This window comes from Raphanus sativus, chromosome 3 (genome assembly GCF_000801105.2).
Source record: "Raphanus sativus cultivar WK10039 chromosome 3, ASM80110v3, whole genome shotgun sequence".
NCBI lineage: Eukaryota > Viridiplantae > Streptophyta > Magnoliopsida > Brassicales > Brassicaceae > Raphanus > Raphanus sativus.
The window spans coordinates 26,382,648-26,410,123 of record NC_079513.1 but is presented as its reverse complement, the minus strand read 5'-3'; the positions used below and the strand labels follow the sequence as shown (position 1 = coordinate 26,410,123).

The 27,476-nt window shown below is 36.7% G+C and overlaps 6 protein-coding genes and 1 non-coding gene across 8 annotated transcripts; 3 read left to right on the top strand and 4 right to left on the bottom strand.

The window, feature by feature from the left end:
- Nucleotides 1-129: 129 nt before the first annotated feature.
- LOC108860572 (protein ANTI-SILENCING 1) lies at nucleotides 130-4,270 on the bottom strand. The gene is made up of 12 exons (XM_018634437.2): nucleotides 3,938-4,270; nucleotides 3,063-3,470; nucleotides 2,807-2,978; nucleotides 1,738-2,726; nucleotides 1,592-1,618; nucleotides 1,414-1,506; nucleotides 1,222-1,300; nucleotides 1,049-1,139; nucleotides 869-968; nucleotides 656-772; nucleotides 468-545; nucleotides 130-374 (listed from the first exon to the last, which is right to left on the bottom strand). Exons 2-11 carry the CDS (start codon nucleotides 3,435-3,437, stop codon nucleotides 495-497), a joined length of 2,094 nt encoding a protein of 697 aa, XP_018489939.1. The 5' UTR covers nucleotides 3,438-3,470; nucleotides 3,938-4,270; the 3' UTR covers nucleotides 130-374; nucleotides 468-494.
- A 121-nt stretch (nucleotides 4,271-4,391) lies between these two features.
- TRNAF-GAA (transfer RNA phenylalanine (anticodon GAA)) lies at nucleotides 4,392-4,464 on the bottom strand. The gene has a single exon. It is a non-coding gene; the product is annotated as a tRNA-Phe (tRNA).
- Nucleotides 4,465-4,593: 129 nt separating this feature from the next.
- LOC108856906 (GTP-binding protein At2g22870-like) lies at nucleotides 4,594-7,092 on the bottom strand. Its single transcript, XM_057005429.1, has 4 exons — nucleotides 6,477-7,092; nucleotides 5,557-5,626; nucleotides 5,136-5,298; nucleotides 4,594-5,017 (listed from the first exon to the last, which is right to left on the bottom strand). Exons 1-4 carry the CDS (start codon nucleotides 6,961-6,963, stop codon nucleotides 4,799-4,801), a joined length of 939 nt encoding a protein of 312 aa, XP_056861409.1. The 5' UTR covers nucleotides 6,964-7,092; the 3' UTR covers nucleotides 4,594-4,798.
- Nucleotides 7,093-10,835: 3,743 nt separating this feature from the next.
- On the top strand, nucleotides 10,836-15,188 carry LOC108861914 (beta-adaptin-like protein A). Its single transcript, XM_018635900.2, has 11 exons — nucleotides 10,836-11,062; nucleotides 11,278-11,794; nucleotides 11,877-12,001; nucleotides 12,110-12,308; nucleotides 12,562-12,790; nucleotides 12,889-13,055; nucleotides 13,148-13,357; nucleotides 13,501-13,611; nucleotides 13,700-13,876; nucleotides 13,991-14,434; nucleotides 14,650-15,188. Exons 1-11 carry the CDS (start codon nucleotides 11,010-11,012, stop codon nucleotides 14,938-14,940), a joined length of 2,523 nt encoding a protein of 840 aa, XP_018491402.1. The 5' UTR covers nucleotides 10,836-11,009; the 3' UTR covers nucleotides 14,941-15,188.
- A 157-nt stretch (nucleotides 15,189-15,345) lies between these two features.
- On the top strand, nucleotides 15,346-17,616 carry LOC108861915 (uncharacterized). The gene is made up of 6 exons (XM_018635901.2): nucleotides 15,346-15,573; nucleotides 16,399-16,526; nucleotides 16,697-16,800; nucleotides 16,891-16,978; nucleotides 17,102-17,163; nucleotides 17,265-17,616. The coding sequence occupies exons 1-6, from the start codon at nucleotides 15,461-15,463 to the stop codon at nucleotides 17,415-17,417; spliced, it is 648 nt and encodes a 215-aa protein (XP_018491403.1). The 5' UTR covers nucleotides 15,346-15,460; the 3' UTR covers nucleotides 17,418-17,616.
- Nucleotides 17,617-18,242: 626 nt separating this feature from the next.
- On the top strand, nucleotides 18,243-23,092 carry LOC108862338 (transcription factor MYB3R-4). Of its 2 annotated transcripts, none has more exons than XM_018636436.2 (12): nucleotides 18,243-18,524; nucleotides 18,773-18,921; nucleotides 19,042-19,096; nucleotides 19,388-19,445; nucleotides 19,530-19,624; nucleotides 19,719-19,822; nucleotides 19,924-20,052; nucleotides 20,175-21,663; nucleotides 21,886-22,145; nucleotides 22,227-22,341; nucleotides 22,473-22,658; nucleotides 22,797-23,092. In XM_018636436.2, exons 2-12 carry the CDS (start codon nucleotides 18,836-18,838, stop codon nucleotides 22,887-22,889), a joined length of 2,670 nt encoding a protein of 889 aa, XP_018491938.2. In that variant the 5' UTR covers nucleotides 18,243-18,524; nucleotides 18,773-18,835; the 3' UTR covers nucleotides 22,890-23,092. The 2 variants fall into 2 exon arrangements, with proteins under 2 accessions (XP_018491938.2, XP_018491937.2); XM_018636435.2 differs by having other exon boundaries at nucleotides 18,703-18,921.
- Nucleotides 23,093-23,179: 87 nt separating this feature from the next.
- On the bottom strand, nucleotides 23,180-26,188 carry LOC108862339 (aspartate aminotransferase 3, chloroplastic). Its single transcript, XM_018636437.2, has 10 exons — nucleotides 25,944-26,188; nucleotides 25,377-25,448; nucleotides 25,210-25,271; nucleotides 25,011-25,094; nucleotides 24,813-24,912; nucleotides 24,584-24,704; nucleotides 24,313-24,476; nucleotides 24,061-24,198; nucleotides 23,752-23,968; nucleotides 23,180-23,667 (listed from the first exon to the last, which is right to left on the bottom strand). The coding sequence occupies exons 1-10, from the start codon at nucleotides 26,139-26,141 to the stop codon at nucleotides 23,462-23,464; spliced, it is 1,362 nt and encodes a 453-aa protein (XP_018491939.1). The 5' UTR covers nucleotides 26,142-26,188; the 3' UTR covers nucleotides 23,180-23,461.
- Between the last annotated feature and the right edge of the window lie 1,288 nt (nucleotides 26,189-27,476).

Sequence of the window (27,476 nt, the reverse complement as noted above, 5' to 3'; positions counted from 1 at the left end):
GCTCGACCAAGGAGAGATGATGAGACCATAAACGTGTCAATGGAAAGAGACAATGCCACTAATGTAATGATGATGGATTATATTATCTTTTTATGCGACTAACCAGAAATTAATTTTTACGAGGACGTGGGGACAATTACTTTGTATATAAACCGGAAATCAGATTCATTAATTCGGTTTACATTTTGGTTTAAGTAATAAAACCAATTGATATCCCCTACTAAGTATCCAAAAACAAAAGAGTGGACAAGTAAAGTCGAAAACGCCATAGCCATGCTTCTTCTCTGTCCCATTGGCTTTGATGGCATGACATGCTTCCTACGATAGCAAAATTCTTCAAGTCACTGTCCTAAGAGAGATGTACATGTTTCTATCTGAAACAAAGAAAAAATAACAGATAACTTGGCTCTTTTAGAAGATTGATAGACATGTTCACCGAAGCGAATCAAGAGTTAGCAATAACTTACACAAGAAAAAACCAGATGACTCTGAAGCTAAGGATGTTTAGGCTTGAAGTTAACCCGCAGCGAATTTTTCACCTCTAACTGCCGTTACAAAGGGTTTTAAAGATTCAGTTGATTTTTAAGGAGTTATTAGAATATACACACACACACACACTGGCACACTGCAATACGTTTCTATCAAAATTTAGTACCTCAATAAACGTTTGAAACGCATGGTCAGATCTAGCTCGGTGCAAGCACCATGCCATTGCCATTTCATACTCAAGAGTGTTTGGCTGAGAGCCACGCGACGTAGACACGAAATCTCTCTGGAAACAAATATAAAGACCAATCAATGGACATAAACTTTTTAAAGGAAGGATGCATATTAACTTGTGTGTTGAAAGTTCAATGTAACACAATACCGTCTCTCGTCGCATTTGAGTTCTTTGTAGTTTTATGTGGCCGCAAAATGATGACGGCTTCCCTGGAGGATTAATCTTAGCAAACGCAGCAACAAGGGGCCTGTTGAACACAAAAATGGAAGATCATAACGCACACATGCATACACATCATAGCACATGGATATGTCATGAGCGGTTTACCTCCCACTTGATAGCAACAAGCATCCCTTATCGAGTCTTTTAATAGCTCTTTCTGCAGCTTGTCTTGAATTGAATATGACCAAAGCTTCACCTGTACATCAACCGATGTGAGATGCAACAGTAAGGCTCCTCGTTCTATTTCAGTAACTCAGAACCATAAATTGGTAGCTTACCTGTATCAGAAATAGTAACTGATGTACGCTCTATCATCCTCGCTGTAGATTGCTCATTCAAAGCAGAATAGACTATATCCTGAAATATTTATTCATTCAAAGCAGCATAGACTACATCAGGTCACATTCATTAATCGAAAACAAAATGCGTTTAAGAGACTTCTAAAACAAGCTCTTTAGAATCGCTAATACCTGCACTTCATCAGATGTGTAAGTAGGATCCAAGTTTTGAAGGAGAACCAGTCTCTCTTCCTTTTCTGCTTCTCTCATACTTTCTTCCCAAGACTGGCCATGGTTTAGACAATCTTATAAGTCAGAAACCATGAAGAAAATTTAGAAACGATCAAGAAAATATAGGGAGAGTACTTACAAGAGGTCGAAACCATTTGCTGTTCACCTGAGATCAATAAAAAGGAAACAAAAATCTATTAGAAGAAGAACTTTCTACTACTTGAATCAAAGGCAAAATCTCATGAAACAGCCAGTTCCAAACCAATGTAATAAATATAAACTTACAGCATCCGGCTTTTGTTTCACTTCAATTACTTGATAACCTCTTTCATAATCATCTGGCAACGTCTCGTCCTCGGCGCGTTTTAACAGCTTTCCATCAAAGCTGGATTTCTTGGACAAACATTTTTCAGTTCCTGTTTTGGCATCTTTTCTTTCAGAAACTGACACACCAAGATCTCGCTTCTTCTTAACGAAACTGGGCTTCTCGGGAGGGACTTCATCTCCTGTCTCTCTGTCTCTAGGTCTCTTAAAAGCTTCTGTATCTCTTTTACCATCAGAACTAACATCTCTAGGTCTCTTAACAGAATCTGTATCTCTTTTACCATCAGAACTAATATCTCTAGGTCTCTTAGAAGCTTCTGTATCTCTTCTACCATCAGAACTAATGTCTCCATTTAGTACTGTAACAGAACCATCTAGTTTTCGTTTCTTTTGAGGCCTGTCTACCAATCCGTTTGACTCTTTACTGTATCTTTCTCCACCCGGCATAGAAGACTTTTGTTTAGTCAATGATTTTCCAACATCATTTGCTTGAGGTTTCTCTGGATCGGAATGATTTACCCTGGAGCCAGAAGCTTCACAAGTGTTACTATCTCTTGCTTCTGCAGACAGAGACTTTTGTCTGGTAAACTGTTTCTTAACTTCACTTTCTTGTGCCTTGTTGCCATCACAATGATTTCCCCTAGAGCCAGAAGCTTCACAAGCATCATGTTCTTTACTGTGGACCGTGCTTTCCGGCACACTAGAATCCTTATCAGACCTTTCTTCTGCAAGTTGACTGTGACTTTTTTCTTTCCCTTCTTCGCGACCATAACTGCTTTCTCTACAGTCAGAAGATTCAACAGAGTTGTCTTCAGTTTCCCGAACAGAACCACAACTTGGAAGACAATTTGGTATCAAACTATCAGGATTTCCGTTTATGTCTGCTTGAACTTTCTCTACAGCAGTTGTTGCTTCTTGCTTACTACCAGCTCTGTTGAAGAGAAATGCAACTGCATACGATGTAAATACATAATCAAGATAGGTAATAGATTACAGAAGGAGAAGTATGTAAAGCTAGAGAAAGATGTACCGTCAACTCCAGCAATTTTATCATCTATTATTGTATCCAACACTTCAGAACTTCCAACATCAAATGCTCGGCGAAACACAAAGTCTGCTGACTTGACTTCTTCATCTGTGGGTTGCGGATTCCTTTCGTCCTTCGAGATGCATACAACAGAGCATTTTCCACAGATTGCTTCCTAGTGGAACAAAATCTTATCAGTAATGGTACAAAGGTCAACCATAAGGAGGAGGAGAAAGAAAAGAAGGAGCAATCAAGTTACCAATGGGTTGACATTAGCGAGACCAGGACCTTCACCAGAAGCCAAAAACAGCTCCTTCGCAAGCACATCCGGGACTCCTTCAAGCAAATGCGGAGAGATCTCGGAAGGCCTAAAGAACCAGAGAAGCTTGACTTGCCTCGGGTACTTAGCACGCTTGTTAGCGTGTTCCCAGATTTTGATGATCTTGGCGACAAAGAGTTCACGAGAGTCTGGTTCATTGGGATCGCCAACTAAGACAGAGTCGTAGAGAGAGTATTCATCACCGTCAAAGGTGAAAGATTCGTAGAACTGGACATCTTTGTTTTTACCACCGACTCTTCTCTTTTTACCCCACTTAAATTCTAAGCTTTCATCTCTCGCTGCCTCTTCTTCCATTATCTTCAAAAGCAAGCAGTTTTGTTTTTATACCTGGAACAAGCAGCAGAGTAGGAGCTATGGTGACAATAAGAACAAAAGCTAATCTATCTCAACAGACTAAGCCATGATCATTAGCTTGGTGCATTAAACAAAACCATCCAAAACACTGGAATAACATGCCATGACTAAATCATAAGTATTCAGAACTCAAGACTAATGTAAACCAAGGAATAAAGATGCCAAATTGGAAAAAAAAAAAAACACAATTGCATAGTAATGACAATAACAGGAATGCATGCAAGTCAAAAAAAAAAAAAAATCAGTAACGGCAAGTTGATTGATCCAAAAAATAGCAGAATAAAGAAAAAAGATACAACAAAAACTACCCAATTGCTAAAGGTGACATTTTTAATGCAATGTAGGTTATATAATAAGCGTTTAGTGTTGTTGCTAAACAAGGATTAACTGGGAAACAAGAAACAGTAAAAGTTCATTCAATAAAAATAACAACTTTTTACCTTTTTCACACTGGAGAAATCGAAATTTCCAGTTTCACTGGTGACCGAACAGATGATCGAACCCTAGAAACCAATGCTCGAAACAAGAGGACCCCGAGTTCGATTAGGGAGAGAGAGACAACCCTGATACTTCGTTCAACAGTTACGCTACTTCCTCCTCCCTCTCGTCAAATCTCTTTTCTTGATATTCAATTTTGCCGAAGATTGTTGGAGTTTCGAGACAACTGTAAAAGGGACACTCTGAATTTGATAAACCGTTTGTTTTTTTTTTTTGCCTGGGCTTCTCCATCTACTTTATTTTAAACGGATTCTAATCCTTTTTTGAAGGAATATTTCCTTTTTTCCGGAATTGTATGAACTTTAGTTAATTCAAAACCCGAATATTTATATAGATAGAACTCATTTAGTCAAACATAAACGACGCCGTTTCATGACAGAAAATAAAATAAAATATTGCGGTGAGCGTGGATCGAACACGCGACCTTCAGATCTTCAGTCTGACGCTCTCCCAACTGAGCTATCCCCGCAAGTTGTTATGTTGACTATATAACTTATGTTAGACATTATAATACATTAGTTACAACAAAAGTGAGAAAAAAGAATCGACTACACTAATCTTTTGTGCAGCGATCAACAACAGAGTGCAAAACAAAATCTTAGCGTTGCACTAATCAATAACATTGCCCAAAAAATGATACACTAAAAGTTCCAAAAAAAAAGAAAGAAATGATACACTAACTGTTTGTTTTTGTTGTTCTTTGTTACATAAGTCTCCTTCCTTTTTTTCTTTTTTGTTGGACAACACATAAGCCCCCTTCCTATTAATGATAATAATCTGGAGAAGAAGTGTGGTTGGGTTCTTTAGTGTTTAAGCCAGTAGTTTCTTAGCTGAGCCATATGCAACAATATCTCGTCCCTGCCTTGGTTTGTCACACTGCTGGTCATTATCCATGGTGGCGTTGTCTCAAAGAACCCTTGGATCAAATCTTGGAACTCCTTTATATTCTCCTCCGGTCTCTTCCCTCCGTTTTTCTTCTTCTTCCTCTTGTCGCATTTCGTGAATACCATAGTCATCGGAACCTGAGATTAGAGATAACCACAATTCATTCCACCACAGAGACAAAAACATATCAAAAATCTTCGACATGATGAACAGCTAATGAGTTGCAACGGGCTCCTAAAGTTTTAGAACCGTTACCTGGTTTTGACCAAGCCAGCTAGCGTAGTCGAGATCGATTTGCTTTGGAGGAATGCTGGCATCAACTAGCAAAAATACTGAGACTAATGTTGATCGGTTTAGGAAATAGTCTTTGGTGAACTTGTTCCAGTCTTTTTTGAGTTCATGCGGTGCTGTTGCATACCTGCAAATATCAAATGCATCAACTTCAAACTTATAGTAGAAAAGTCTGAGAAATTATTCTTCAGGACCTAAAGTGATTGCAATTGACAAAGAGAAAACTAGTAGAGACAGGTACAGAATGAGTGATGATTAAAACGTGATACAACTGATACATATTCTTATATTTAGATACCTGATGGCCAGAGCCCATCTAAGGGACCATGGAGATGGTCTCATAAGCAAATGAAAAAAAAAAAAAAATATACAAACTTAAACTTACCCGTAGCCAGGCAAATCAACCAAGTACCAATTGTCGTTGATCCGGAAATGATTAATGCATTGCGTCTTTCCTACATGAAAAGATAAATTACCAAGAATTAGTTCTTGCAAGAATCTCTTCTAAAGGAATCAATGCCGCATAAACAGTCCAATGGTAAGATCGTAAGAACAAGCTACATATCTCCACACTATAGAGAAAGTGCTTCCAATGAACACCCAAATCCCACTGGCATAAAATTGTTATAGCAAGATCAAGCATAACAAATCACTTAAAAGATTCCGTAGAGGTGATGCCACCTTGGTAACCATTAAAGAAAACATGTCCAGTCTAACCAAGTGTTATTTACTAAGGTGTGACATGAAACTGTTAAAGCAAGACCAGGCATACCAAAAATTACTCAAAGATGCCATCGACTGATGCCACTCACACCTAAGTAAGTATTAATCCCACCTTAACAAGTGCTAGGAACCAACATATACCGATGCTACAAAGCAAATATGTACTGTCTAACTAAGCAAGGGTAGTGATCCTATTGAATACTGATCTAGACTAGAGATCGTTTCCCACTTAGCCACTAGAGAATTCAAATGCTATGGAAGGCATCATTTCAATCAATCAATTGACTAAGGCTTATTACAAACACAAATACTAACGCTCTCATATATCCTCATGAACACTACAAACTAAGTAGATCACTGTTCCCTTCAATTCAATTCAAATTTACATGAGGAGCGTATATCTGCAAGGGCCAAAAGCACCACCCACTAGAAAGAACGAAGCTTTTGCGCCTATCTACACTAAAGAACGAAGCTTTTTGATAGACAGATCTAATTACATCTAAAACCATGTCGGATTCAAACACCAGCTCAATGATAGTCAACTACGGAGCTAAAACCATGTCGGATTCAAACTCATCTTACCAGGTTTCTTAGAGGTCAAGGCAAGTCGTTTCCTTTTAACCAACGAATTGAGAAGCGAGGATTTCCCGACATTTGACCTCCCGACAAGCGCAAACTCCGGCAGCCCATCGGCCGGACAATCCTCCGTCCGGACACTGCTCTTCACATAGTCAGCCTGAACCACCTGCGCGTCCCTTGCGTACCTGCTCAGCACTATGTTCGAGCCCTTCAGTATCCTAGCCGCCAGCCTCGACGGGTCTTCCCCGGAGATATCCGTCTCCGGCGGAATAAAAAGCCTGTCGAGCGAAATCTCCACCGGAGCATCTTCCAGATCGGATGAAGCCGGTGTGGGTTCGACCGTGGCGAGATTGGATCTGGGCGGGAGTGAGAATAGGGTTCTGGCTAGTTTAACCGGCGGGTTAGGGTTTATGAAATGCGAAGAGGCGAGAGAGAAATGGGATTTAGCGAAGATGGAGAGATGGAACCTCGGGAGCTGAGCTAAAACCATATCTGTAATCGCTTCGATTCGTTTATATCAGGATTATTAGTCGTGTGTGTAGCTTTCTCGCTCTAGATTTTGAGAGCAGCCATGGATTTTGGAGGAGAGAGAGAGCGCTGATGGAGTGAGGAGGCGCGGGTCGGGGAAAATATCCGCACGTTTTTGTGGTGGAAAGCTGGACGAGAACATTACTTTATTTACAATTCGTCCGCTCTATTTCTTAGATTGTATCATTTCGCCACAAAATTTATCACATAGCTCATTTAGTGCAACGATGAACAACTTAATTTTCTATTTACATCTATAGCTTATCTTTAACAATTATTTATAGTTTTATTAAAAAATACTATAACGATGATTCTACAACTAAAAGTTATATTTATCTTATGAGGATTTGTTCTAACAATTATATTTACATTAGATTGCAACAATTTTTATTGTATAATTGTTAATAAATAATTGTTGTTTAAGATTTAATCCCATATTTGATGATCTCTATAATATTATTTGAGAAGTCAGTTTCATATGTGTCGCGCTCACGTTGATTCTCATGATGGTTGATTACATGAATACCCTTAATGAATTAATTTTAGTAATACCTACTTAATTATCATTACTAAAAATTGTTTAGTTTCCTTTTTATTAATAGCGCTTTAATTATCTTTTAATTATAGTTTATTTATTTTATAAACCCATATATAGTAAAAAGGAAATATTATATAGATTTTGTATATACAAAAACAAATTTATTTTTTCTTACTTTATACTAGGTGATTCTCCCGTGCTCATGCACGGGAATAAATACTTATAAAATAATCAAATCATAATAATTGTAAAATATTTACATATGTTTTTTTATAACTTTCAAATAATTTTATAACTTATATTTATGATGAATAAAGGGAATTGTATATATATCATTATATAGATATATCTATACATTTGTTCATAACTTTTAAGTTATTTTAATTTATATCATGAAAATAATATTAAGTATCACTATGTTCTCATCTTAATTAGATATGTGATTCTATTTATAGTAATTTGGATTAATTCATGTATGGTATTGTTAAGCTCCATATTTGGTTTGAAAATAAACAACACTTTTAATTAAGTTAAAATTAGATTGTTATTTTAATTTCATTTAGTTTGGTTCATTTTATTAGATTTGTAAATATATTTATACAAGTTTTTATAATTTAATATATGTTTTCTGAGAAAAGAAATATAAAGCTGGAATTGCATTAATAATTACTTCTAATATTTTAAAATATTAATATATGTTATTTTGGAGAAAATTATATAAAATAAATTAATGTGCTAAGAGATTGAGAATTGAATAAGCAAACCAATTCAGAAATTTTCAAAACTTCATTGATTAATTTCAAATTCGTAAGGTAGTTACACCCAGAAATTCAAAAGGTTGTATCTATACGTGTGTTTTCATCTTAATTAGATATCTTATTTCAAACATAATATTTTGGACATTTCAAGTGTTCATTGTTGAGTATGTTTTGCATCTATTATTTTAAATTGGACAACTATTTTTTTACTTTAATAATATTAAAATTGGATTACTATTTTTAGCTTAATTTAGTTCAGTTCATCCTTTTATATTTGTAAATATATTTTATAAATCTTAAAAAATTTGGTAAGTTTATTTTTAAAAAGATAAAAACACGCAGAAAATGTTGTAGTTGCATGATCATGAACATATTTTATGATATTTACATATATGAATATTTTAAAACAACTAAATCATAATAATTGGTAAATCATCACTTGTTTAGAATTGTGAATATATTTTATAATTTAATCAATGAAAGTTAGGTAAAAATAATTTTAATTTATAATTTTTTCTTAATGATATTAGATGATCACTTTACGGTGTTTGAAATTAATTTTCTTAAAATAAATTAATCAAAAATATAATCATTATAAAAATATATTTTCTTAAAAATTATCTTAAATATCTTTTAATTATATATATACACCTATATATTTTGAAAATTATTAGATATTCACTTTTTATTTATGTTTTAGCAAAAATATAAAGTAGGAAAAAATAAATTCGTTTTTTGTATATACAAAATCTATATATTTACAGATATTTCCTTTTTACTATATATATGGGTTTATAAAATAAATAAACTATAATAAAAAGATAATTAAAGCTTTATTAATAAAAAGGAAACTAAACAATTTTTAGTAATGATAATTAGGTATAACTAAAATTAATTCATTAAGGGTATTCACGTAATCAACCATCATGAGAATCAACGTGAGCGCGACACATATGAAACTGACTTCTCAAATAATATTATAGAGATTTTCCCTAAAAACATAAATAAAAAGTGAATATCTAATAATTTTCAAAAATATATAGGTGTATATATATAATTTACAAAAGAAAATAGTAAAGATAATTTTTAAGAAAACATATTTTATAATGATTATATTTTTGATTAAATGATTTAAAGAAAATTAATTTCAAACAACATAAAGTCATCATCTAATATCGTTAAGAAACATTATAAATTAAAATTAAAAATTTATCTAATTTTCATTGATAAAATTATAAAATGTATTCACAATTCTAAACAAGTGATGATTTACCAATTATTAGGATTCATATATGTACATGAATTTTCAAATATTATAAAATATTTTCAAATATTATAAGATATGTTCATGAATGCAACTACACTATTTTCTTTGTGTTTCTATCTTTCTTAAAATAAACTTACCAAATTTTATATTTATAAACTATATTTAAAAATATAAAAGGATGAAATGAACTAAATTAAGCTAAAAATAGTAATCCAATTTTAATCTTATTAAAGTAAAAAAAAAACAGTTGTTCAATTTGAAATAATAGATGCAAAACATACCCAACAATGAACACTTGAACTGTCCAAAATATTATATGTTTGAAATAAGATACCTAATTAAGATGAAAACACACGTATAAATACAACCTTTTGAATTTTTGGGTGTAACTACCTTATGAATTCGAAATTAATCAATGAAGTTTTGAAATATTTCTGAATTGGTTTGCTTATTCAATTCTCAATCTCTTAGCACATTAATTTATTTTATATAATTTGATCCAAAATAACATATATTAAAATTTTAAAATATTAGAAGTATTTATTAATGCAGTTCAAGTTTTATATTTCTTTCTCTCAAAAAAACATATATCAAATTATAAAAAAAACTTGTATAAATATATTACAAATCTAATAGAATGAACCAAACTAAATGAAATTAGAATAACAATTTAATTTTAATTTAATTATAAATTGCTGTTTACTTTGGAACTAAATATGGAGCTCAACAATAACATACATGAATTGATCCAAATTACTATACATGGAATCACATATCTAATTAAGATGAGAACATAATGATACTTAATATTATTTTCATGATATAAATTAAAATAACTTAAAATTTATGAACAAATGTATAGATATTTATATCAATATATTGATACCTAATACAATTTTCTTTATTTATCATAAATATAATATATAAAATTACTTGAAAGTTATAAAAAAACATATGTAAATGTTTAACAATTGTTATGATTTGATTATTTTATAAGTATTTATTTCCGTGCATGAGCACGGGAGAATCACCTAGTGTTAATGAATTGTTAAATCAAAGCCCACACAGTACAACTTAATTTTTGATAAACTGATTTTCATGCTGCATGACTATTAAGAACTTTGTATATAATAAGGTAATCTCATATTCTCATGTGAAATCTTAAACATTAGTCCCCTTTGGATGAAATACAAATATAAATAAATAAAGAGGTACATTAGGAAGATAATAAGAATAAAAGGACTACACAGCAAATCGGGTTGTTGACATCTTCTCTCCCACCTCTAGACGCACGAGACTCGACCAGTGAACCAAAATCTCTCTACATTAGCTTCTGATCTCGGTGGAATTCTCTCCGATCGGCTCACATCTCGTTGGTTTCTGCTCCGGTGAATCTCACGGCGTAAAAAAATCCAAATCATATCTCAAACTCAACCATATCCACGATGCCTCCTCCAGCCGCTTCCGCGCGTTATCCGTCACCGTCCCAACCTTCAGGGTAACTCATTCTCACTATCCCTTTCTTCTCTCTCGATCTAGCACCGCTTAGCTCCACCTTGCTTCCCTGCGTCCTGTACTTAAGAATCAGCGATCAGTTTCACGATTCGATCACAATTGTACCGGATCTAGCTTTAGGATTAAACTTCGATAATCTGATCTCTCTATAAGCAAACGAAAGCGTGAAATCGAAACTATAATTTTGTCATTTTCCAGGAAAAGCGAAGTGACAGATCTGAAGTCCCAGCTCCGCCAGCTAGCCGGAAGCAGAGCTCCAGGAGTCGACGATTCCAAGCGCGACCTCTTCAAGAAAGTGATATCCTACATGACTATCGGCATCGACGTGTCATCCGTATTCGGAGAAATGGTCATGTGCTCGGCGACATCAGACATTGTCCTGAAGAAGATGTGTTATCTCTACGTTGGGAACTACGCCAAGGGCAATCCTGACCTTTCCCTTCTGACCATCAATTTTCTCCAGAGGGATTGCAAGGATGAGGACCCTATGATCCGTGGCCTCGCTCTGAGGAGTCTGTGTTCTTTACGAGTGCCGAACCTTGTTGAGTATCTGCTTGGTCCCTTGGGGAGTGGGCTGAAGGATAATAACAGCTATGTGAGAACGATCGCTGTGACTGGAGTGCTGAAGCTTTATCACATCTCGGCCTCTACGTGCATCGATGCTGAGTTTCCTGCGACGCTGAAAAGCTTGATGCTTCATGATTCAGATGCTCAGGTTAATTTTGTTTTGGTTTGTTAAAAAAAAGTTTGTTGTTTTTGTGTGATTGGTACCTTTTTGATATAAAATATGCTTATAGGTAGTTGCAAATTGCCTGGCTGCACTTCAAGAAATTTGGAGTTTAGAAGCAAGCCACTCTGAGGAGGCGTGTCGGGAGAAGGAGTCTTTGCTTAGCAAACCACTTATATATTATTTCTTGAATCGGTATTTGCTTTTAGCTCCTCCTTTAACCTTTAATAAGAATTCCTTGTTGTTGTAGTCGTAACTAAAAAGGGAAAAGCAGATTTCACTATATGTGGTGTTTCTTTGCAGGATCAAGGAATTCAATGAATGGGCGCAATGTCTTATACTTGAGTTGGCAGTAAAATATGTGCCGTCAGATAGTAATGATATTTTTGATATTATGAATCTGTTGGAAGACAGACTTCAGCATGCCAATGGTGCTGTTGTCTTGGCAACAGTCAAAGTGTTTCTGCAGTTAACACTCTCCATGACTGATGTTCATCAACAGGTACTAAGTCCACTGGAAAAAAACTCCTGATGGAACAAGTTTTGTGTGGGATTTTATGATGATACTTTGTGCATAATTTCCGTAGTGTCCCAAAAGTGAGCATAGAATTACTTTTGTTGGCGCTGTCTGAAATCTTGAAAATCAGATTTTAGTTTCTAGAAAAACAAAGTCATCACCTCTGGAAATCTTGATTTTTTTTTTTATAGCGTTAATCATGATCACTGTCTCACTAACACCAAATGATCTTGTTTAGGTATATGAGCGTATTAAATCTCCACTTCTGACTCTCGTTAGTTCTGGAAGTCCAGAGCAGTCGTATGCAATCTTGAGCCACCTTCATCTTTTGGTTGTCCGTGCCCCGTTCATATTTGCCTCAGATTATAAGCATTTCTACTGCCAGTACAATGAACCCTCATATGTCAAAAAGTTGAAGCTTGAGATGTTGACTGCTATTGCAAATGAAAGCAACACTTACGAAATTGGTATTGTTTCATATTATGTCAATATGGAATCTGGAATGAGAAAACGTTTCGTTTTTGGCTCTTTAATGTGATTGTTTCGTGATTTTCTTTCCACTCAGTGACGGAACTGTGCGAGTATGCTGCAAACGTTGATATTGAAATTGCAAGGGAATCAATTCGGGCAGTTGGGAAGATTGCTTTGCAGCAGTATGATGTGAACGCGATTGTTGATAGACTTCTTCAATTTCTGGAGATGGAAAAGGACTATGTCACTGCTGAAACTTTGGTAAACTATCATACGTACTATGCACCGGATGATCACCCAGTCATATTATTTGCATTTTCCTTACGAATTTACTTCACTGGTTCCTCCTTTAGGTTCTTGTGAAGGACCTTCTAAGGAAGCATCCTCAATGGAGCCATGATTGCATTTCTGTTGTTGGCGGTATCAGCAGCAAAAACATTCAGGAACCCAAAGCCAAGGCGGCTCTTATATGGATGTTGGGTGAATATGCCCAGGACATGAGTGATGCTCCTTATATTTTGGAGAATCTGATAGAGAACTGGGAGGAAGAGCATTCGGCTGAGGTAAGTTGGCATCACTTTTCTGTTTTTTTTTTTTGTTTTATTATATTTGCTTGATAGTAGGATTTGCTGAAACTATGGTTCCATGTTTGTGTGAGAAAAAGGACTTGCATATTCGTCTAATGAAAGTATTGTCCCGTGAGCAGGTTCGGCTGCATCTCCTAACCGCAGCTATGAAATGCTTTTTCAAGAGGGCACCTGAGACTCAGAAAGCCCTAGGAATAGCTCTAGCTGCAGGGATTGCTGATTTTCACCAGGTATCATCCGATCTCCCCCTTCCAAATTCGCTCTTCTTAAAACCATTGGCCCATTAGATCACTTATTCAACATTAACTGTTGGAGTAGGATGTTCATGATCGAGCCTTGTTCTACTATCGGGTTCTGCAATACGATGTGCATGTGGCAGAACGTGTTGTTAGTCCTCCACAACAGGCTGTTTCAGCCTTTGCTGACACTCAAAGCAGTGAAATCAAAGACCGCATTTTTGACGAGTTTAACAGTCTCTCTGTGATCTACCAGAAGGTATGTTTCCTGACTTTACTGTCAAAACCAATGTAGTAGTATGCATTAAATAGGTTTAACATTATTCAGAGGTTTTCTTTAGTTGCTTTCACAGTAACATCATTTTTCTCGCAGCCATCTTACATGTTCACGGATAAGGAACACCGAGGGCCCTTTGAGTTTTCAGACGAACTTGGAAACATTCCCATCACACCTGAAGCCTCTAGCGAAATTGTTCCAGCTCAGCAATACGAGGCAAATGACAAGGACCTGCTCCTGAGTACCGACGAGAAGGATGACAACAAAGGACTTTCCAGTAACAATGGTTCCGCGTACACGGCTCCATATGAAAGCTCTAATATATCCTCGCAGATGCAAGAACTTGCAATCTCCGGCCCTGCCGCGTCCGCAACTACCACACAATCTAGCTTTGATTTTGATGATCTCCTTGGTTTGGGTTTATCAACGGCTTCTGTTCCAACACCATCACCGCCTCTTTTAAAGCTGAACCCAAGAGCTTCTCTAGATCCACGTGCCTTCCAACAGAAATGGCGCCAACTGCCGATATCATCAACACAGGTTATTCTTTTCCCCCACAATGTTCACGTTGTGATGCTATTCATGAAACCATTGTCTACATGTCTCACACTATTAGATAGCATTTGGAACTCTTTAGTATTGGAAATATGTTTCCCTGTTTCCAAGTTCACAAAAGATTTACTTTTCTTGATCATAAGTTCTTGGGGGATTTTTGACTGGTGAGAGATTGTAACTTTCTTAACTTCCATTTGCAGGAGTATTCTGTGAATCCCCAAGGAATAGCGGCCTTGACAGTTCCACAGTCACTTATCAAACACATGCAGAGTCATTCCATTCACTGCATCGCATCGGGAGGCCAGTCTCCAAACTTCAAGTTCTTCTTCTTTGCTCAAAAGGAAGCAGAACCATCAGACTATCTCACCGAGTGCATCATAAACTCTTCATCGGCCAAAGCTCAGATAAAAGTGAAAGCAGACGAGCAGAGTACCTCTCAGGCATTCGCCACTGTATTCGAAACAGCCTTGTCCAAATTTGGCATGCCTTGAAAAAAAAGCTCTTTATGCAATCAATAGAATTCGCTGGATCGGATCTCTACGTTTGTTTCAAAATGAGATAATACTGTTTCGAGCTTTGTAATGTCTCTCGCCTTTGATTTCGTTTTGGTCTTTGTGTTGTAGAAAATAGATACGGAGAGATACTTCTTTATCGTTGAACTTTCGGAACTTTAAGTTTGATGTTCATTACATTTCAAGTGATCTCCAACGGAAGTAATACAGTGTCATGTTTGTCTAAACTTTTGGGTTCAGTAAACGAAATAAAAAAGTTATAGGCCCTCTCATGCGATAGATTTGTAAAAAGAAGGTTACTTTTGGAAATATATATTTTACTAAGACGAGGAAGGAAAGAACAAAAGTCATGGGGTCTAATTTGCGTGTTTTTCTTTTTATATTCTCTAGAGTGGTTACGTTTTCTTCATTGTTTGCAACTTGTCAGGGAAGAGAGGAGGGGAGAGAGAGGGGGAAACCCTAGATTCCGTGTGCTCCGTCTCTCTCTGAATCGAAGGCGATGGTGTTCTACTTCAAGGCACGACCAGATGCTGGAGACTACACCATCTTCATGGGGCTTGACAAGTTCGAGAACGAGGAGCTCATCAAGTACGGCTTCCCCGAAGACGTCTGGTGAGCGAAAAAAGAATATTCTTTATTTTATTCCGGTCATCGATTGTTTTTTTTGTGACGGAACGATGTTAATTTAGTTGGTTTTGATCCAATTTCGAGTTTGGTCCGCTTGTCTGCGGTCAGATGTTTTGGTTTATGTTAGATTAGTGAATTATGGGGATGATTGGGGAAAGAATATGGTGGTCAACCCTTTTGCTCAAGTTTTTTGTTTTTTTTGATGTTTTCACTTGAGTTAAATCTGTGCTAAATCGTTGTTTTATCATCTTATTTGTATTTTTATTGTTATCTTTTATTTTTATTGTTATCTTTTGATTTCCAAGTGACGTACTTTTTTCAAACTTTTTATTTTTGAATTTTGGCAGAAGGGATTATTGGTTTCTGAAATTGTTTGTTTGCTGAGATATGCATCAGAAATGATGGAATATTATGATACTAGCTCAAATGTTTTCATCGGTATTCTATTTTCTGAATATTGTATGTTTATTCTCCATATGTTGGCTACATTCCAAAACTTTGATGTTTGTAGATATGAATAGGGGTTAGTTACCTTCTAGTTTGACAGTTGTAGTTGCATGGCTTATTGGTTTTCACTATTTGATAACATGTGATGTTTAGCATTTCGTTTTTTGGTTTAGTAAGTTTAATTAGCGTATTCTTATGAATTTCAATATTTGATCATGAATAGGCTGTTTGTTTACCTTTGTAATCGTGCAACTTTCCTTCTTTTTACCGAGTAAACACTTGGAGCTTCACCTTCTCAGCATTATTTCGGCTTAGTAAATTGAATAGCGACCAACTGCTAAAAGTAATTCTCATTTGATGCAGGTTTCACGTTGACAAAATGTCTTCAGCTCATGTTTACTTAAGGCTTCACAAAGGCCAAGGTTTTGATAACATTAACGAAGGTGTGCTGGAGGACTGTGCTCAGCTTGTGAAAGCTAACTCCATTCAAGGTAAAATCTTTAGCCCTTTTCCAACTTCTTTTTATGAACTTAACATTTACATAACCACTTGTCTTGGAGTATCACTTTGTTCCCCATTTCTCAGTTTTTGTTTAGAAGGAGGGCACATATAGGTTATATTCTGTTTTCTTACCCGACTGGCTTCTGGGATTATGTGCCAGGCAACAAGGTGAACAACGTCGATGTTGTGTACACCCCGTGGTCCAACTTGAAGAAGACCGCCTCAATGGATGTTGGTCAAGTTGGTTTCCACAATTCGAAGATGGTAAAAGCTTCTTCATCTCTCTAGAAAATTTTGCGTTGTGCATACATGAAAAAACTGCTCATGCATGGTTGCTTGTGTTTTTCTTTTAAGGTCCGGACTATCAGAGTGGAGAAACGAGTCAATGATATTGTTAACAGGTTGAACAAAACAAAGGTTGAGAGAACCCCTGATCTGAGAGGTAAGAGATCATGCATACATCTTCCTCAGTTCTTACGATTTTCTTGCATATGAAGTGACTATAGCTTTGCCAGTCAGTTTAACTTTATAATTTATTACATTGTATGGTTGTTTCATAATGAAGCCGAGAGGGAAGCAGTGAACGCTGCAGAAAGAGCCGAGAGGAAGCAGCATCTCAGGGAGAAGGTCAGCTTTCTGTTTTGGTCCTTGCCATCTTCTTAACCTGTGAAAAGTCTCTATCGGTTAGGGTTTGACTGAAATGCTCCTTTTTTATGTGGGTTTTGCAGAAGAAACGTGAAGAGATAGAGAGGCTGGAGAAGGAGAGGCAAGCAGAGATGAGGAGTTACAAGGGACTGATGGTAACTGATAAAATGACATCCAACAAAGACATTGCTTCAAGCAACAAATCGCTTCAAGAACTCGAAGACGATTTCATGTAAAACTCTGATTTGGTTTTTAAGACTCTTTCGTCCCATTGAAATGTTTCAGAGGGTTGAGTCTTTGAGTTGTGAGAAAAAAAACAGAGAGCATTTACTCAGGTGAGAGCCATTGATTTGTTGCGATCATGGTTTACTCTGCCTTGCTGTGTTTGTTGAAAATCATTTTACCACTCTTATATTTTTACCTTTTTACATTTTATCCCAGATTTAATTTACATAGGTAACCTTCCGCTTCGTATTAATCTTTATCTTATTAACTCTCAAAGTCAGTGTACGGTTTCGGATTTGACCAACATTATTAAATTACCATGATTTTAAGCAACAGTATCCAATATTTATATATACTTTTTTAATGTTTCAGTACAAATCACTATATGAAATACATGTACTTAACTAATCAATTGTTGACTTAAAAAAATCAAATATTCGGTTTAAGACATCCATAATTCAAAAATCTTATGTAATATGCAAGGCTACACAAAAGCATTTCATATAATCAAATTTGAAATGTACATTAAACAGATCTGCAGTCTAAAGTCCCATGATTTGAAATAATTGCAGTGGGGGTGGCCCCAAAGTAGCCCAACTAATCTTGTAGTGGAAATCACAATGAGTATTAAAAATGTGGGGTAAAATTCGAAGAAAGAAAAAAGAGGGGGAAGCAAATGAGAAACAGCAATAATGATATGTCCCTTGAGCACTTTAAAAAGATGAGGACACGACAAGAAAATAGAAAAAAAGATAGGAGACACGTGACCGATAATATTTAAAATGGACGGCTGAGATTTTCTCAGAGATCACAGAGTCAGAGCCGCTTGATAAGGGAAAAACAAAACGTTTAGGCAAAATTCGAAGTTGCGCCATTCATGTTTTGAAATAAGCTAACGCCGACCGTTTAGATTTCTTCTCTCTTTTATCTTCTTCTCTCATTTGATCCCAAAAGATTTTCAATCAGTCACTCCATATCTCTCTCTCTCTCTCACTTAATCAGACAGTGAAGTGTGTTTTTGCCCCCAATCTGAGATTTTTTTCTCGTTTGCGATTTGGGTTTAAATTGGGGACCATTGTGGTCTCTGTCTAGTTGAGATCTGATCGCTTCCGTTTACGGTGAGTTCTCTGATTTAATTGTTAGAGATCTTGAACTAGGTCTGATTTGGGTATATGATGTCATTTTTGAATTGATTGTCTGTGTAGTTTGCGTTTGGATCTTATATAGCAAGTTCTAGATGTGAACCAAAACACCAATTCGTTTCTCTAATAATTTTTAAGCTTCGTGTATGTTTAGTCCTAAAGGTATACATGGACGGAGGGGAGAATAGCTTTGTTTGGTAATGTTTTTGGAGTGCATGTTGCAGAGAGAAGAAAAGGCAGCTGTATGGGAACTGGAGTTACTATTTTTTCTTATTCATTGAAGAGATATGGAAAGTGAGTGTTCACCACCAGCAATCTCAACTCCTCCTCCTAAAGGGCTTACTGAAGGGAACCCCTCGAAAACGCGTCACGGGTATGCTTCTTTTCTTTCATATAAGGTGAAGAAACCGTTTTCATGTCACATCTATGCATGCCAACAAGTTCTTTTTTTTTCTTTGTGTATATTCTATTTATCACTATGTCGATTTTACAGGAGGACTAGTGGCCCTGCTAGACGTTCTACCCGAGGTCAATGGACAGCAGAAGAGGTAAAAAATTTATGTTTCCTTCTTTAGCTTTTTGTTTACAACTTTGCTTCCAATGGTGTTTAGTCTGTGACTGATACATGCAACAAAGTCCACCCTGTGTGTGTGTGTGTGTTCATTTGCATGATATCGCTGATCAGGCTACATATAACTAGTTTCTCTGTATGCCTAAGTGCATTTTGCTTAGATCATATATGTAATGCACTAAATCAGAGATACAGAACAAGTGGCCTTTTGCATAATGTGCGTTTCTTCACTCTTTGATTATTTGTTGACCAATCATATATTTTTCAGGATGAGATTTTGAAAAAAGCTGTCCACAATTTTAAAGGAAAAAACTGGAAGAAGATAGGCAAGTGTCTCACAGTTTGACATACTTTTCTGACCTTCTTGTCATCTCACATCTTTCTCTCGTCTGCTTTTTCTTAACTTCCAGCTGAATATTTCAAGGATCGAACTGATGTCCAATGCCTCCACAGGTGGCAGAAGGTCCTTAATCCTGAACTTGTTAAAGGGCCGTGGACAAAAGAGGTGACATTAGCTTTTCTTCACTACTTTTTATATCTGCAATCTTGCGTACTCGACCCCATATGACTGCTTATTGCTCTGGTTTTTGTGTGTGTAGGAAGATGATATGATTGTTCAGTTAATCCAAAAATATGGGCCTAAGAAATGGTCCACTATTGCTCGGTATTTGCCTGGCCGTATCGGAAAGCAGTGTAGAGAAAGGTATGCTTCTTTGGACAGTTCTCTTGAAACAAAAGTGTTTTACTAGCACTTGGAAAGCTTTCAATCTCTAGATTTTTATTCAAAGAGTGTGATTGATATAGGTGGCATAATCATCTCAATCCTGCCATAAACAAGGAAGCTTGGACTCAAGAAGAAGAGCTGGTTCTGATTCGTGCTCATCAAGTTTACGGTAATAGATGGGCAGAGTTAACAAAGTTCTTGCCTGGAAGGTACTAATTTACTATTTACAGTCATCTGGGAAAAATACTCAATACATCTTATTCAGTCACAAGTATTCATTCTTCTGTTTATTCTACCAATGTATTATTTTGCGTTGCTATGTTATCAACAGGTCGGACAACGGAATTAAAAATCACTGGCACAGTTCAGTTAAGAAGAAACTGGATTCCTATATGTCGTCTGGCCTTTTGGACCAGTACCAAGCCATGCCTCTAGCTCCTTTTGAGAGAAGCTCCACGTTGCAATCTGCTTTTATGCAGAGTACTATAGATGGTAGTGGACAGGCAGAGAAAAAAGTAGGCAACTGTCAGATTCCAAGCATGGCTGGCTGCTCTATATCTGTTAGGGATTATCAAAATGGAATAATAAACATGGGGCAACATTTCCACCAGAATGAGGGAGCTGTATATCATTCAGATCAGTATTATTATCCGCAACTGGAAGATATCTCAGTCTCCATCTCAGAAGTCTCTTATGACATGGAAGACTCTTCACAGTTTCCTGATCAAAATGTCTCGAGCCAGGATTACCAATATGATTTTCAAGAACTGTCGGAGATATCACTGGAGATGGGACAAGATATGTCAGAGTTGCAGATGCCATACACCAAAGAGAGCAAGGAAACTTCTCTGGGAGCTTCAAACTCCACATCAAATATAGATGTGGCTACTACTACTACATACACCAACTCAGAAAACATTTCGAGTTCTGAAACAGAATGCTGCAGGATCCTTTTCCTTGATCAAGAGAGTGAAGGGCTCAGTGTTGACCAGGCAGACTATCAAGATCCTGTTTTCTCTGCATCAGCTTCAGACAGTCAGAAGATTACAGAAGCTACAAAATCTCCTATGCAGAGCTCTTCTTCAAAGTCTATTACAACAGCTGCCTCAGGGAAAGAAACTCTCCGGCCGGCTCCCTTAATCATATCACCTGATAAGTATTCCAAGAAGTCATCTGGATTGATATGTCATCCTTTTGAAGCAGAACGAAACTCCAGGAGAAATGAAGATGGTGGCTTCATTACTTGTGCTAATGAAGGGCCTAATAACTCTAGCGAAGAATGTCAATCGTATCATTTGAATGATTCCAAGAAGTTGGTTCCAGTGAACGATTTTACTTCTCTGGCAGAAGTTAAGCCACGCTCTCTTCCTAAGCATGAGCCAATCGAGCAGCATCATGAGGATATGGGAGCATCATCAAGTCTTTGTTTCCCAAGCTTGGACCTACCTGTTTTCAGCAGTGATCTTTTACAGTCTAAAAACGATCCGTTGCACGATTATAGCCCTCTCGGCATACGCAAACTACTGATGTCGACCGTGACGTGCATGAGTCCCCTTCGACTGTGGGAATCTCCCACTGGAAAAAAGACGTTGGTTGGTGCGAAGTCAATCCTGAGGAAACGCACCCGTGATCTTCTGACACCGCTGTCTGAGAAAAGAAGTGATAAAAAGCTCGAGATTGATATAGCAGCCAGTCTTGCAACAGATTTTTCACGTCTGGATGTGATGTTTGATGAGAGTGAGAGTCGAGAATCAAAGTCTCTTGAAAAAATAGAGCAAACTTGCTTGGATGCAAATGTCAAGGAGAAGGAAGTTGAAAATGTAAGTCTCTTCTTTCCTTTAAAGCATTTGAACATCTGTTGAGTTAATCTATTTTATTACAATCTTCATCTGAAGCTTGGTTGGGAGTAAGTATTTGGTTTGATTATGAATCTGATAATTTTCTCAAATTAATTTACTAATCACAGAACATTCATCATTTCTTTCTATGCAATTTTTTTTACCTTAATGTTATGAACAGTGAACGGATATAATCTTATGCAGGGTGAAAGTTTATCTGGTGTTCTTTCTGAGAACAATAATACCAACAAGCAAGTGCTGTCTCCATCTCAAACAGTAACCAAAGTAGAGAAGGGACAAGTTTCAACACCAAGGAATAATATGCAGAAAACACTCATGGCTACTTCTAACAAAGAACAACATTCTTCTGCAAGTCTTTGTTTGGTCATCAATTCGCCTTCTCGTGGGAGAAACACCGAGGGTCATCTTGTTGACAACGAGACAAGCAATCAGAGTTTCAGCATGTACATACACACCTTTACTATCTTTTTCCATACTTGCTTTCAGTTCTTGCTACAATGACTTTGCTTCGTTTCCATTTATAGATTCTGTGGAACTCCATTCAAGAGAGGTCTCGAGTCTCCGTCAGCCTGGAAATCTCCATTTTACGTAAACTCTCTCTTGCACAGCCCAAGGTTTGACACAGATATAACTATCGAGGTATCTCATAATGCCCCCCTAGGTTTCTTCCTTTATATACTCAACCTCTTACATTCATTGGTGCATGCAATGTCAAGTTCTTTTATCCCACATATATATCAACAAATTGAATTTGTGCTTGTTATTTCCAGGACATGGACTACATTTTCAGCCCTGTGGAGAGAAGCTACGGGAGCAGAGGACTTATGACACAGAGAACTGAGCATACGAGTGCATTTGCAGCATTCGATGCAATGGAGGTTTCACTTTCAGCAAGTAACTATGATGATGCAAGGAAGATGAAGGAATTGGATAAAGAGAATAATGATCCTCTACTGGTAAATATATATACTCAGAATATCATTCACTCTCTAGGATCTACGTTAGATGATTTTTGAGATTATGATTCTATAGTTCTAAAATGAACAAAAATGTGTTTCCTTCATTAGTTCTGAGTTTTGACTTTGTATTTTTAGGCAGAGCGTCGAGTGCTGGACTTCAACGATTGCGAGTCTCCCACCAAAGTAACAGAAGCACCCTCGCCATACCTCTTGAAAGGATGTAGGTAAAAGCTATAGGGTAAAAGCCTAGAACCTCAATACATAATATTCATTGCGTGTATGTGCATCTTCTATAAACAGACTCTGACCCTGTTTGGATCAAATTCTCTGTTTTCTTTTTCTTTTAATGGATCAGCCTGAATGAATTTATGTAGATAATGTGTAATTCAATACAATATTATATATATACATCTCTCATAATTGCCGGCAAAGAGTATGCACATTCATGTCCATATAGGTAGAAGTGGCAAGGCAGTGAGCATGTGTCCATATATTTTGAAGCAGTATAACTTCAACGATCAGTAACAATATTTTTATTCTATGTTAGGTTCCATAAGCTAGAACCCTTAAAAGATAGAACCAAAACTTTAAAGTTGGTTACCGTCTACAAAGTTACGACATTGAGAATGTAAATAGTAGAAGAGGCACAAAACGCTCTTGCCTACTTTATTAACCACTGAGATGAAATAACAAATAATAATAATGACATTTAACTTCTCACTGCCGGAAATGCTGAGAAAAACGAAAGTGAGATCCTTTATTATGTCACCATGTAACCGTAGTGGTGGTGATGAGATGTTTCAGAGGGCTTTGGTAACAACGGCGTGGATAGCGTCTGCAAGGTGCGGTACAGTCTTGGAGCTCAGACCAGCCATGCTTATCCTCCCGTCGGATGTCATGTAGATGTGGTACTCTTTAGTCATGTAGGAGACTTGAGCTGGGTTCAACCCTGTGAAGGTAAACATGCCGATCTGTTTGATGATGTGAGTCCAGTCTCCAGGCGTCCCTGTCACATTAATCTCAGTGTTACTTTTAACAGTGTGATTTGCTGTTTCCCTATGATATATATACAATCACACAAGAGCCTTACCCCGAGCACGTAATGCCTCGAAGAGCTGCTTTCTCATGCTGATGATACGATCAGCCATAGCTTTCAGTTCCAAAGTCCATTCGTTGAACAAGTTCCTGTCACGGAGGATTACAGCAACGATGGATGCACCGTGAATGGGAGGATTCGAGTACATTGGCCTTATTACAAGTTTCAGTTGGCTTTCAACTCTGCCCGCCACATCTGCTGCTTTGCATACCTACAAACAAAGTCCTTTATTGTCAGATTTTTCGATTCAAGGCAGAAGCACCTAGCAAGTCTAAAGAGTTTCTTAATAAGACTGGATCTTACAATGCTGAGAGCTCCAACACGTTCTCCATAGAGTCCCATGTTCTTTGCATAACTCTGAGCAACGAGCAATTCTCCTCCATCAGCAACAAACATCCTAATCGGTTTCGCATCTGTATCCAAACTTCCACTCGCAAAGCCCTTCAATGAGAAAAGAGATAAGACAAGTATTAACCATTTATTTAGAGTAGAAATGGTTTGAACTTTAAACATCTGATGCTCTTAATATACAAAAGGATCCAAGAGCAGGTGTACCTGATAAGCACTATCAAAGAATGGCATCAATCCTTTGGAACGCATCAACTTCCTGATTTGCTCCCATTGTTCAAGGGTTGGATCAACACCAGTTGGGTTATGAGCACAGGCATGGAGAAGTACTATAGAACCCTGTGGGGCAGCACCAAGGTCTTCTAATAAACCTGTGAAACAGAGAAAGAAGAAGAAAGGGTTTAATCAACAACTTCGAAAGAAGTTATGAGAAACACTATCAAAGCAAAAAACTCAGCAGCAGCATTTGCATTCTCACCTTGAAAGTTCAACCCACGTGTTGATGGATCGTAGTAGCGGTAAGTTTTCACGGACAAACCAGCCAAGGTGAAAATTTTCGGATGGTTTCCCCATGTTGGCTGAGGAATATAAATTGTTTTCTGAAAAAGAAAAAATAAAAGAAGACCTCAAAATTTACATGAATATTTATTAGGATTGAAGAAATTCAAATAGACATGAAAAAAAAGAAGAGAATTTAGCATATTTACCTGATGATAGTGCCTGGCCAAGAACTCCCCTCCAACTCTGAGGGAACCAGTACCAGACAAACACTCTACGGTTGTAACACGATTCTCCCGAATAGCAGGACTAAGTCATGCGTGAAACAACACAAATCAGAAAAGCATTGTCAGAAGATACAAGAAACTGCTGAAAATATAAAAGGATAATCAGAGATAAAGTTGTACCTGTCAGCGCCTAATATGAGCTTAGCGCTTAACTTGTTGAACTCACCCAATCCAACAATGGGAAGATACTCCTTGATTCGTGACCTACAGATTAATCACACAACAACAAAAACAGGACTCAACATCATCATCAAGCACACACTCATAAGGTTGTATCATAGCCAAAACTCAACCCAGAGGAAAGAAGAGAGGTGTAAACCTGTCATTAATAAGCTGCTGCTCAGCTTTCCTCACAACATTAAGAACCAAAGGTTTCCCCTCCTACAACACATAACACCATTAACAAACCAAATGTTTTTCTTCCCTTCCAAACAACACATAACACCGTTAAAAGAAAGAGCAGAGACAAGCTTCGTTAACTATTACCTCAGTACGGTAAGCACCAACTCCCAAATTAAGCTTAATTGGGCTAGGGTCTTTGTTATATGCAATTGTCACCTGTTTAAATTGTTCAAAACACGAGCATATATCTCAGAGCTGATAACAAATAACATATGCTTCTAAATTTTCCAGTAATCATCGGTGAAAAAAAACGAGTAATAAAGGAAAATTATATCTATTCTGCTAATTAACCGGGCAAAATAAGAAGTACAAACATCAAAGCTTATGATAATACCATATACCTATACTTTCTAAATATTCAAATAATTACCGATAACAATTCGAGTAATTAAGAAAGTTATAACTGTTCCACGCATCAACCAAGCCAAAATCAGCAGATCAAACATCAAATTATCTCTCAAAATCCATATACCATTATGTCACCATCGAGATCGCACTAATCAATACCCGATCCATCGCGATCGATCCAGAATCACAACCGACTATAAACATCAAAATGCGTACGACACACACATCCAAAATCATCGTCGAATACGTTTTATATCTATACACACACACAACAAATACATCGAAGGAGAAGAAGGAAGGTACCCCGAGAATAGCATCCTCAGGAGCTTGAACGAGATGAGCGAAAACAGAACCGCCTGCAACTCCCGACGTAGGCGAGGCGAAAACGGAGCTCACGCGATCCGCATCCGTCCCGGCGGTTAGATGACGGAGGAGTGCACCGATCCTGCGATCGCTTGGCGACGACGAAGATGAAGAAGAAGAGAAGTCGTTAGTATTCATTTTTTTTTTGTTCTGATTTGTGATTGAGTAGGAACACGAATTAGCTTCGTTTCGTTCCCTTATTAATAACAGTTTGGATTTTTCATTTTTTTACGTAATCCAAAAGTTGCTAGTTGCCACGTAGGCTTTGGCATAAAGTTGCGTGCCCGCGTTACGGTTGATATGATAAGGGGACCCATCCATCGTCATCGAAGATAATACTACTACATTAAAAGTCTTTGTAAGATTATCCTTAAAATCCGGTATTTTGACTGAAAAAAAATACTTGCAAAAAGGTTCAAAAAGTACTTGCAAAAATAGGGTTAAATTCGCATTTTAACTGAAAAAAAATCAGCGTTGTTTTGTTTTTGATTAGGGCTAGGCGTTCGGATATCCATTCGGGTTTTGTTCAGTTCATTTGGTTTTCGGGTTTTCGGGATCAAAGATTTCAGCCCCATTCGGATATTTCTAAATTTCGGTTCGAATTCGGTTCGGATCTTTGTAGGTTTGATTCGGGTTCGGACCCATTTAAAATGTTTTTAAATTTTCAAAATTCATTATATACTTTAAATTTCAAAATCTATAAGAAAGATAATATATTACATATAAATTTTCATAACATATATGTCAAAAACCTTAATTTAACATATAAATTGGTTTTCTTTGAATATTTGGACAAAGAATCAATAGATATTTAACTATTTTTGGTGTTTTCAGTATACTTTACCTATTTTAAACATTTACTTTTAACTATTTGCATATATTTTTTGAGTACTTTGGAAAACTTAAAGGTATCTTATATATTTTTAATATACATTATATATAAAAAAATGTATATATTTAAGTATATAAATTTATTTCGGATACCCAAAATACTTCGGTTCGGATCGGGTTCGGTTTCGGTTCTTTAAATACCGAAATTTTGCACCCGTTCGGATATTTAATCAATTTTGGTTCGGGTTCGGTGCTACTTTTTCGGATCGGGTTCGGTGCTACTTTTCCGGATCGGGTTCAGTTTGGTTTTTCGGGTTCGAATTTTTTGCCCAGCCCTATTTTTGATTAATAAAGGATTAAATCCGAGTCTGCATGGTTCGCTGTATTGGGTTTATTTTCTCGAGCGCTAATGAATTACCGCAGTTATCACTTGTTTTGTTGACAAAAAAGCTATCAATGGTTTTTTTTAGAACATTAGTTTTCGGATTTCAAGTGTGACATTTTTCTAACTTTTTATTTCTTGAACACATTTATCTCTTTTTCATTATAATCGTTTTTGTTAGTCAGCTTGTTATTTCCGGTAACCCTCTCAAGCCCTTCAAACGTTTAGACTAATAAAATCAATTATTCTCAAAAATATTT